Raw genomic sequence first — 12,500 nt, 5'->3', positions numbered from 1 at the left:
CGAAAAAAAAATTAACTCATTAGCTTGGACTGTTTTGCTCAGAGCATGATTTGTATACAATACATGAAATTTTTTATGCGCTGGCATATATTCCAATATTTATATATGATAATGATATTTTCTTTCCATTTCTGATGTTTGCATACTAAACTTCAGGCAATGACAAATAACGGAGCCAAAAACGAACTCTTAATCTTAAAAACTAAGCGTGCTGTGATTTTTTGAAAAAAAAAAAAATAATAAAATTTCCGCTTCGGCACTAAACCGAACGCCGCCTACATACAAGACAATCTTTGGTAAATAGCGGCTCGGTGTTTAAGGGTTAACTTGTATTAAAGATTTATTTAATTTGTATTAAACATTTTAATACATATTTTGCTTGTTTACATTAATATTAATATTCTTAAATGAGTAAATCACTGTTAAGTATAAGCATTTTTGGGGGGCATATATATTTAAGAATAACAATGGTAAAAGGGTTACTAATCTAAGACATCTTTGTATTTTGGGATGATGGTTTAGGGTGTATTTCTGTTTGAAATATTAAATTGTTTTAGTACGATAATTGAAGGTATATTTTTATTGGAACTATCAAATTAATCAGTAACTGTTAAAATAGACGGTTATACGCATTTTAGTTCATGGTGTACTGGGTATTTAGCAGTAATAAGCCAGTTATAAGCATTTTAGAGGGGATTTTTGCATTTCCGTGGCAGGTTCTGGAACCTAATACCACATAAAAGTGGGGGAATCCTGTACATATTTTTCCATCTTGCATCTTTGATTCTATTTAACTTGCTTTGAGGAGTTTTTGTTATATGATTGAGTGATTTTACACTAAACTTGAATAATAATGGACCATATAGTCAAGCCTTTATTAAATGTATATACCTTATATCTGGTCATAAGATCTTCACGACGAGCAATGCTATCTCTCATTCGGGTAACAATAGCTGATGATTCTTCTTGACTTGCTATTAATCGTTCTTGAAGACTCAGACCCTGGAGATTGCTGGGACGAACTATACCTATAATATGGTTACTTGTTGACTCACTGTTGGCAGGTGTCTGAAAAAGATCTTCAAAGCTAAAAACAATATGAAGTATTTTATTTCATAAATATATGAAATACAGTTTTCAGCATAATGTTTATTTACTCTTAGCTTTGTTAGTAGTACTCAGATACTTTAATTCCTAATTTATACAAACTTACCCTTTATTTAATCAAAGTCAAATAAAACTTAAAACTAAAATAAAATTTAAAAGAAAAATGACATTTTTATGATAAAATATTTTATATATAATTACCAAGTAATTACATAGCTATAGTTTCAATTTTCATGGCAGCTTAAATTTAGTTTTGGGTAGGTGACTATCCCAGCCCATTTTCAAGGAAAGTGAGGAACAACTCAGCAAAGAGCTTCAATTTGATTATCTCCTTATGTCCATAAAAGGGGAGGAGGGAGGATTCTGATTCTGTAATTACTTGATAAGTAAATATAAAACTTTATATTATCATAAAAATTACATTTTATATAAATAACTTACCAAGTAATTACGTAGCTGAATGCCCCATTGACAAGAGGTGGGATACTTGCACATATTTTACTCCAAAACCTTAGCAAAGGTAATAAATTTGAGAACAGAAAGTTTAATCCAAACAAAAACTTCTTTCAGTTTTCTTCTGAAGATTGAAAACGAAACCCACAAAATCATTGTGTATAACGTGTTTACTTATAGGTATTTAAGGGGGCCGGCCGGCTAATGCCGTTTTTTAACGACAGGACTTTGACATTCATACCACTTAATAAGGTGACTTGGGACATCTCCAAACCGCATATGATTTTCGCCTCTGACCTTCGGTTTTGTGACGCCAAGGCAATTTATCCCGAAAATAACCATTTTTCAAATTCTATCTCCTCCCTTGATATTTAATATTAAGACCTGGGATTACTACCATATATAGACCTGATGTAGACCTCCAATCAAATAGAGAGTTTTTTTTCTAAAAGTCATTTTTTTGCTAGATATGAATTTTTCAATATGGTAAAAAAATAAACCCTATAAATCAGGAGAAAAAAAATTATAAAAAAAGGACGAAACAAAAATCGGAAAAAGGGCTCAATTTGATTGTTCTATAATGTCTTTCTGAGTTATATACCAAATTCCAACGTTATAGCTTTAAAACTAAGTGAGGAGATAGATTTTGAAGGTCAATAAGTATAATTTTGAGATACGGGTGTTCAAAGTTTTCCTTCCTATTTCTAATAAAGAACAATGTTAAGAAAAAGTAATGATTATTATGAATATATTTCTTTTTTGTGTAGTATAACCAAACCAAAACTATTTTATTTATCATAATTTAATCATAAATGATGATCCCTTTGCTCATATATCGTAGCCTAGGGCACCGCTTGAGGCAAGATGGGGCACTCCTTCCTACGTAACTCTCTCTCTCTCTCCCCTTCACTAACTCGGCTTTTACAGTGAATTTTCTTCTTCTGTATGTTAGCGAGATGTTTTCCTTGTATTTTCCTCTTTGGCATGATGAAATTTTTGCCGAAACAAAGATAAACAACCGTAAATGCAAGAGAATGTCAGAGGTGAAACTCGAAGGTGTACTCTCATTTTACAAAAACAATTTAATAAATCATGATTATTATGAATTTCATATTCCATTTTGGGTATTAAAAAACCAAAACTATGTTATTTATCATAAATGAAGATCTCTTTGCTCAAAGCTCGTAGCCTTGGGCACAGTGTGACGTGTGCTGTCAGGCTAGAAGGGGGCGTTACTAGGCAACCCTCCCCTCTCTCTTCACTAACTACGCGTATATTATGATATTCTGTAATAATACTTTAGCGATTTTTCTTCGTCTGTATGTTAGCGAGATGTTTTCCTTGTCTTTTCCTCATTGGCACGATGAACTTCTTGCCGAAACATACATAAACATACGTAATAGCAAGCGAATGTCAGAGGTGAAATCGAACGTGTAGACTACTCGAAGTTTGTGCTAGCACTGATGGTTGGAGTGGTTGGTTAGCTGACTGAAGTCTCTCTCTCTCTTGACTCGGAGAATGTCTACAGATGCCATTTCTCCCAATTTCTTTGACAATAATTATCAAAATTTACGATAATAGAAGAAATATGGCATCTTCTTGTACGGATCAATGTTTTAGGCTTATTGAGTTACGTTAACTAATTACCCTGTAACTACGAAAGTAAGAGGAATTTTGACGAAATATTTCATATACGTATTCTCAATTGCCGTATGAAGCTCCATGAATTTTTTCATGACTTTGCATTTTTCGCCCTATACCACCATATATAAGGGTTCCGGCCAGCCCCCCTTAAGTAAACCTATAAAATGGGCCCTATCTGTGGCCCATTTTCAAGAGACGTGTGGGTTGTCAGCCTGGGTCAAGGCCCAACAGTCTTCTGAAACGTCTTCTTGTTGAACTCTGGATATCAGAGCGACAAGAGGGGATTAGCTCAAGGAAACTAGAACAGCCATCACATAAATCACAGCTCAACAAGAAGTAGTTCCAGAAGACTGCTGGGCCTTGACCCAGGCTGACAACCTACACTTCTTGAAAACGGGCCACAGATAGGGTCTAAAAGTACAGTGGTCCCCCCGTATTCGCGGGGGATGCGTACCAGACCCCCCCGTCAATAGTTAGAATCCGCGAATGTTTGGAACCCCTATAAAAACGCTAAAAACAGCCTATTTTGTTAGTTAAAACTTAAGAAAAACCACTAAAAATTTTCATACTTGGTTTTTTTAATAGTTTTATCACAAAAAGTGCATTTCATGATGAAATTGATAACAAAAACCAGGAATTTGTGGATATTTCTCATAGAAAAATACCGCGAATGCGCGAATTTTCCGCGAATAATGTAGGGAAACGTTCCCAAGAGAAATCCGCGAATGTGTGAGTCCGCGAATCCAGAGAACGCGAATACGGGGGGTCCACTGTACTCGAGTGTGGAGTAAAATAAAATGTATATTAGTAAACACGTTATACACAATGAATTTGTGGGTTTCTTTTACAATAGAAAGTTTGCTTGCATTGACACAATGCTTGTTGTTTCCTTACCTGGTAAGAGAGGTACTGCAGGTATTGGATACTGCCTCTGGTTGGCACTCATCCTAACCTGTAGTGGCATGGTGGTATAGCCATGAAGCGCCTGCACCTTAGTGGGAACTTTGCAGCGGAGGATGTTTTCAATGACTACAAAGCATCAATAGTTGCCCCTGTCCTGGGCACAGTACCACAATAAAATCACCAAACAATATTGTCACCTACACCACATAATTAAAAAACCACCACTCATCCACTAAAAAATGGATGGGTACTTCATGTACATATAGCAAGGGATGCTTCCTACACTTCTTTCCCCAAAACCATGCCAGCCACTGGCAACAGACCCAGGGTGCTGAAATTTTCATACACCGCTCCCAATTCACGCAAATAATGGGATGTGAAAAGCAACTTACACCTCTAATATGTCGCTTGAAGAATGGGAGAGAGAGACAGGTTATGCTTAAATGCTAAAAAAAAGTAGCGAATGCTCTGATTTAGTGAGGACATTCTCTCAAATCTGGGAATGTGCTTCAAGAATAAGATCCCTTATAAAGAAGGACAGGGCATTCTTCGTAAGGGGTCGAGAAGGATCTTTAACTAAACATCTTAGGTTACTGAAAGGCCCTCAGATCCTCTCAGTCCTATGTAGATAATATTTAAAAGCTCTCACCAGACAAAGAGCTCTCTCTTCTTCTTCTGAACCCAGGATCTCCGTTAAACTCTTAACGTTAAAAGAACAGTGCCAGGGCTTTGACGGGATCTCGTTCATTGCAAAAAAACCAAGGGTATAAGAACAGACTCGTTGTTTTGGTTGTTGTCTCATTAGGTTGTTTGTGTTCATTGGAGGCAATAGGAAGGGTTGGATATTTTGTGTAATTGCTATATCATGTTTTGTGTATTTGTTGTTGTTAAGATAGTATGGGGAAGGTTTGTGTCTGTGGTTTTCTGTTTAGAGAGAGAGAGAGAGAGAGAGAGAGAGAGAGAGAGAGAGAGAGAGAGAGAGAGAGAGAGAGAGAGAGAGAGAGAGATAGAGAGAGAGAGAGAGAGAGAGAGAGAGAGAGAGAGAGAGAGAGTGGTGAATGGGTGGTTAACGAGTAGACCGCTTGTTTGGCAGGCATTTCGGGTTTGTCTGCTGGCTTGGTTGCCGAGCCTTGAGTGAGGGAGTCTGGGTCAGTCAGCTATTGGAGCGAGTGACGAGCAGTCAGTTGCGTCAGTATTTAAAGGCAGTTATTGGTGGTCAGTTATCATTGTATCCTTTTGATTGTTTTGATATTGAGTAATTGAGTTTGTTGTGCTTGTGTCCATCTGCCATCTGATGGTTGTTGAGCTGGTGAGTGTCTGTTGTGTTTGATGTTTTTTGAGTTGTTGATAAAGCTTGATGTTGACTGGTGTTTGTTTGTGTTAGTGATTATTTGTTTTTTGAGTAGTTGAGAAGTCTTGATGTTGAGATCATTGTTTATTGGTGTCAGTGATTTGTTGTGTTTTTTTGAGTTGTTGAGAAATCTTGGTGTTGATTGGTTTTTGTGTGTAGTGATTTGTTGTGTTGTATTTGAGTTGTTGCAAGGTTTTGACACTTTTTTTGTGTGTATTGGTATTTGGTGGTTTGTTGGTCTGGTACTGGGTGCTAGTGGAAGAGTTTGTGCCTCAGCGACTGTATCCAGTGGACAATGCAGCGTCTCGCCCTGATTGTGTCAAGTGTTGGTGAGTACATGGTTTTTGAAAGTTCTTGTTTTATCTTGTTGAACCAATAGTTATGTTAGTAATTAGTAACATAAAGAGGAAAGTGTTGCAGGGGGATATTTTGGTAGCTTGACAGACTAATGTAAATGTGGGGAAATCTTGATGCTTTGTTTTGGTTTGCTTGTGATCCCGCCACAACCTTTGCCTCAGAGAATCAGTGGGACAAATAGCCACCTCCTCCACTGAACAGCAATTGCAATAATACTTTTATCAATTTTACCTAACTTGTCCATAAGAACTTAGACTGAAGCTTCCAATTGTTCCATGGCCTGTAACATCATAAAAAATTTCTGGTCTACTCACAATTTGAAACTGGCAAAGGGATTGGGATTCGGGTGCAAGGAGCCAGGGTTAGGATTGGGTTGTAAACCTTGAGATAAGGGAACAGGTGTAATAGAAGGAGAATGAGAAATAGATACATCAGTGTCAGCCTGACTAATTAAGGACTGCCTACCAATAGTTCTAACAGCTGCTTTTCTCTTTTTATCCCTATCAACCTTTTTCATGTCTTTAAAGTCCTCCACACCTTATCCCTTAATTCTCACATTTGTTACATGTTAATTGCTGCAAACAATTCTGACAGCAAACAATTCTGACCCCTATAACTAATGCAAATGGATTGTGGGTCATAAGCTTTGACTAACCTAGAATTGCAGCCTGCAATACCTTACGCTTTGTGTACTATAATCGGACATGCCCGCTTTTAACATAAACAAAGCCTAGCCTAAGTTGATACAAAAGCGAGACAAATTCAAAATATTGGATTCCTGTTAACAGCTAATCAATGCCAAACCAGCCAACAAAGGTAAGAGTATGTTGCAAAATGCCTGAGACATCAATTGAAAAGATTCTACCAGATTCAAATTCTGCATCTGCAGTAAACCAATGTTAAGGTTATCTACGGTAGAAAACAACAATCTGTTTACTGCGTTGGTTCTGCACTTCCCTGATAGTGGCAGGGTGGTCGCCTTAACCAAAACAAAAATGGCACTACCACAAATTTCAAATTCTAGCTGCTGCAGATATTGAAACTATAGCTATGTGATCACTTGGTAAGTTGCAAACATAAAAACAAAGCCAGCATGGCCCTGTAACCTTTAACAGTAGAAGACAAAAGGCTTCTACAGGACCTCAAATAGAACAGAAAGTCTGCTATATCTGTTGTAGACTTCTGAAACGATGAGACATTTCTTCTGCACCAAGTGCAAAAAGATAGACAACTTGGTTTGGTAGACATTGCTAAATGACTTACATCTACATTTAGCAATAGCTTCTGCAGTCAATCTCAAATTGAAGGGCTAATTGAAGGGTCATCCAAAGGTTTTCCATACATTTGTCCTTCATCAGGGATCAAAAGAGCCAAACATCCAAGTAGAGATATATTGATGCCCATAAAATGGAACCACCTTACAAGGGGAGGGAGAACACCAGTGAAAAGTTGAGAAGCTGTTGAGAGGCCAAAGCATAAGGCTTGAAACTGACAGAATCTGTGGTACTGTCTGGAGTCAGGATGGATGGGGGACATGGAAGTAGGCATCCTGCATGTCAATGGAGACCATACAGTCTCCATGGTAAATGGATGACAGAATGGACAGATTCATTTTCATTCTGAACTTCGTCTTCTGAACGAAGACATTCAGGGCACTGACACCCAGGAACAGTCTCCATCCTCCTGAAAATTTGGGGAGTACAAAAAGACTATTGTATGACCCCTCTGATCTGATGTCTCTGACCACCTCTTTTTCTTGTTGAGGAGGGAGGGAGGAAAATTCTCCCGAGAGGGCTGAATACCTCTCTGAGCCTACAGAGTGGGCAGTCAATACAATGGGCATGTTGACTAAAGGTGGTTTTACTTTGAATGGGAGAGTAGCCTCCATCAACACTTTCATGAGACACTGCTCCCATCCTTTCGTGCTCCATCTCTCCCAAATATGAAGGCGCCTGGCTCCTACCAGGGCATGGAGGATATAACCTTCACTTCCGTGAGGATGACTTAGAGGAAGACTTCTTAAATGAACAAGTTGAAAAGCTGACATTTGATCAAGGTCTAGTTTGGGCCCTCTGTCTGCCGCAATGAAGAGGAGAGACCGACTTGGAGCTAAAAGTTGTCAACTCATCAGAGTGTCTCATTGACTGAGCCAAGAGGTCCTGTGTGGACTTCTTTTGGAGGTCCAAAGCAATCTTATTTACAGCAGACTGAGGGAAAAGATGATTACGATCAAGAAGGAAGAGGACAGCAGACTTCTGTGCAGCAGTGATTTCTTTGGTGGTGAACAAACACCAAAGTTCCCTCTTCTTAAGAACCCCCATGGCGAAATGAAGGGCTAAATTCTGAGAAGCATATCTAATTTCCTTGTCTGTGCAAGAGATGACTCCTAGTCAATCCAAAACAACATCTGTAAGCAGAGAGGGCAGTCTTGGATTTTCCAGGCAAGGGATCCCACAAACCAATCCAATACGCTTTAAACCTAAAAGAAAGACCTTGAACATGTTCCTGAGCAGATAATCAAGATCTGTATAGGCGAACATTACTTTAGCTGGTGAAAAAGCCGATCTCCGAGAAAAGTTGATAAGCCCAGACAGGTCCCCCTGGGAGAGGTAGCAAAACCCAAGGAAGGAGCTTCTCTTGTGGCCATGACAAATACAGTGCTTTCTTGACTTATGATGCCACCAACTTACAGCAATTCGATCTTACAGAGCCTTTCAAGTGTCATCAATGGTGCTAATGGATCAAGTTTTGGCCCCATGAGCATTGTTAAAGTGTCATCAATGGCGAATAACCGACTTACGGTGGTAAACAACTTACAGCGCGCCACTGGAATGGATCCCCCGCCATAAGTAAATAACACACTGTACCTCCTGATTGACAGTTGGGAAGGAGGCAAACTGATTGAAGCCTTCCCTTGCTCTCTTCTCTCAAAGCCAACCCTCAATTTTGTTTAATGCCTTCCTTCCTAAGAATAAAAGTACCATTCTTTGGCTGATTACTCATTAAGAAGTCATAACCAGGTGAAGCTGGGGAGAAAAAGGTAGGAAAGCTCTGCAGCAAAAAATGCAGTAAGGACACACAAGCAGAGGGAGGCAGATTCCTGATCTACAGCCTCTTCTTCCTCTGAAGATACAAGTGTAAGGACAAGGGCGCTCCAAAGAAAATTTTGTGTCCCGGGCTGTTCCAGAAACTGCAGGAAGGCTGACCCTTTTGTATGGCACTGGAGAAGAGTGAACCTGCATGCCTTTTCAATGACTGCGATTCATCCACAGAGCGCTACTGGCTCCTCTGTTCATGACTAGATGTCTCTGAACTTAAGCAAAGACGATGCACTTCAAAATAGATGCCTTTCCAATGGCTTTCTGTCACAACCTGGGATGCAACTATTGGTTCAACTGAGGGGTTGACTTCCCATGGGCAGACCCTACCAACATCTCTTGGGCTTCCAGTATGACTCCTCCCAGGTTTAGGGGAGAATGACAATGACCATTGCCTAGGAGAATTGGCAGGACAGGCAGCCACCCCCTCCACCAACACTTCACTGGTACTTTCCTCACTCACTTTATCCATTAGGACTCCAACCTAAGCCCTTAACTGGGCTGTAGTGTTCACTATTAAACCAAACTTTTGATTAAATCTTATTCAAGGCTGGCGATGATATCAGGGTCAGAAATGTGGGAGCCAGGTAAAGGAACAGGTGGTACAGTCGCAGAACTGGGAATAGGGGACATATACATAGAAGACAGTAGAATCCTGGCTAGCTAAAGTCTTGCTATTGCTTTGGTTAATCTCGTATTGCACCCATTGCTGCAATAATGAATACTAGCTGAACTTTGGCCAGACATCCTAATGACACATCAACTAACCACAAATTTACCAACTGTGAAAAACTATCTTAATAGTTAAAAAATCAGTCTCCAACAAACCTAACACTGTTCTAATTTGCCAAAGGCTTCCAAAAGTAAAAATACTTCACCAATTGGTAAAAACTCAACTGGAACAAATTTCAAAATAAGCCAACTTCACAAAACTGTTTGTCATAAGCCAGCAGAAACAAATTGACAAGCTTTGCTGAGTTGTTCCTCTCTTTCCTAAAAGTGGCAGGGCTAGTCACCTACCAAAACAAAAGTAGTACTACTGAAATTTCAAAATTTAAGCTGCCATACAAGTTGAAACTACATATAGCTAAGTAATTACTTGGTACATTACTTATATAAAAATATTGTTATGACTTATCTTTTTAATTTAATATGTTTATAATTAATTTTCTGTTGCTGTTAAGTGATATTCACAATCAGTGAAAAATGGAGCTATTAACAAATAAAATCTCAGAGACAAAATTTGCCTATTCTGCAATCGTGTAAGCTATACCACTTTCCATCAAAATATCCTACTTTTACAAGTGTTTTTTTGTGCCTAAATGTAAGCTGATACCTGGTTAACATCTAGCAGTAACAAAGGAATACCAGATTAGCTTTACTACTTCACAAAGACACAAAAATAAATTAAACTTGTACAGGTTCAAAATAGCCTGCTAGTTTACACAATGAGAGAGAGAGAGAGAGAGAGAGAGAGAGAGAGAGAGAGAGAGAGAGACGAGAGAGAGAGAGAGAGAGAGAGAGAGAGAGAGAGAGAGACGAAATTGAGCTTTGATTACATCTGTGGCCTTTTGCTAGGTTACAACAAATCTTATCCTTCACAAATCATATTCAGGTACTCACTGAAAATGTTAAGGTGTACTTGTGAAATAGCTATCTGACTCTGTATCAAGTTACATTTATGCATCAGACATAATTCAAGAGGCTAAATCTCTCTTGTTACTACTGACATCTAAATAAAATCATAAACTGTAGAAAAATTATATATATCTATATATATATATATAGATATATATATTATATATTATATAGATATATATATAATATACATATAAAGCTCATATAAATAAATAAATATATATATATCTATATATATAGATATATATGATTAATAATATATATTATATATAAATATATATAATATTATAATTAATATATATTAGATATAATAATATAGGATATATTTAATAAGATAAAAATATATATAGATAATATATATATATATATATATATATTATATATACTATATTTATATATATATATATAATTAATATAATAATTATATATATAAATCATATATATATAGTATCTCTATATATATATATATATATATATATATATATATATATAAGATGATATATATATATATATAAATTAGAAATCTATATATGATATATATATAGATATATATATAGAATATATATATATTATATATGTATATATATATATATATAATTATATATATATATTATATATAATATATGATATCTATAATATATATTAATATGAATATATAATAATATCTAACTATCTATAAGATAATATATATATATATATATTATATATATATATATAGATAGTAATATATTAATAGATATAGATATAGATATATATATAAAGATATATATATACTATATATATATATATATATATATATAGAGATATATCATATAATCTAAAATAATATATATAATATATATAATATATATATATATCTATATCTATATAATATATATATATATATATATATATATATATATATATATATATATATATATATATATATACAGTAGTACCTCGAGATACGAAATTAATCCGTTCCGAGGCGGCCTTCGTATAATGAGTTTTTCGTATCTTGGAACACATTTTACATGTAAAATGGCTAATCCGTTCCAAGCCCTCCAAAAATACCCCATTAAATTTCATAATAAAGCTAAATTGACCTATAAACAATGAAATACTATAACAATTTGGACCATTCAATACCTAAATTAAGAATAAAAATCCAAACCTGTAAATAAAGTGTATATTTGTGTACAAGAAATATTATTACTGTAACGTAAAATGTGGAAGCTTACCTTTCGTGTGAGGCTATCTCCGAAAGTGGCGGCAGAGGAGGAGGAGGACAAACGGCAGATACGTACACTTAACTTTACAAAACACATAAAAAAATGTCAGAAAAACAAACTAAACTTTACAAAACACATAAAAAAATGTCAGAAAAACAAACTAAACTTTACAAAACACATTAACAAAACTGAAACACTTAACTTTACAAAAAACTTAAAATAAAATTTATTTTATCTTTTTTTTTATTTTTACATTTCTTTTTATTTTTTTATACTTTACGTAATTTCAATTTCTTCACCACCGAATGGATGCCAGTCCGTTTACGGAATTTTTTGAACCACCCATGAGAAGCCTTGAACTCTGGGGTTGCCGTTGATGTCCCCTCTCTGCCGTCGTCTTCGGCTTGGGCAATCAAATCGCCGAAAATAGCGCAGGCCTTCTGGCAGATTGCCGTCTCGGTTATCGTATCGCCATCAATTTCTTTGTCCTAGATCCATACAAAAAGCAGCCTTTCCATTTCATTATGCACATGGCTCCTCCTGTTGGACAAAATAGTCACGCCCTTGGAAGGTGTAGCTGTTTTGATGGCTTCCTTCTGCTTAAGGATGGTGCCTAGCGTCGACGGATTTTGGCCGTATTCCTTAGCGATCACACTCAACTGCAAGCCAGCTTCATACTTTTTTATTATCTCCATCTTTGTCTCCATAGAAAGCATACGCTTCTTTCTGTGAACTTCA

General features: G+C 36.4%; 1 protein-coding gene across 3 annotated transcripts in view; it reads right to left on the bottom strand.

Annotated features, from left to right (window-relative positions):
• LOC135217132 (uncharacterized) overlaps positions 1–12,500 on the bottom strand; it is a 374,498-nt gene that overhangs the window by 187,305 nt on the left and 174,693 nt on the right. For all 3 annotated transcript variants that reach the window (XM_064252839.1, XM_064252840.1, XM_064252841.1), the window contains one exon: positions 892–1,068. In XM_064252839.1, the coding sequence (XP_064108909.1) occupies positions 892–1,068 (177 nt within the window). The remainder of the gene's footprint in view (positions 1–891; positions 1,069–12,500) is intronic.

Source organism: Macrobrachium nipponense, chromosome 7, assembly GCF_015104395.2.
Source record: "Macrobrachium nipponense isolate FS-2020 chromosome 7, ASM1510439v2, whole genome shotgun sequence".
In the NCBI taxonomy this organism is placed as follows: Eukaryota; Metazoa; Arthropoda; class Malacostraca; order Decapoda; family Palaemonidae; genus Macrobrachium; species Macrobrachium nipponense.
The sequence above is the reverse complement of the archived record's forward strand: the minus strand, read 5'-3'. Positions and strand labels throughout refer to the sequence as shown.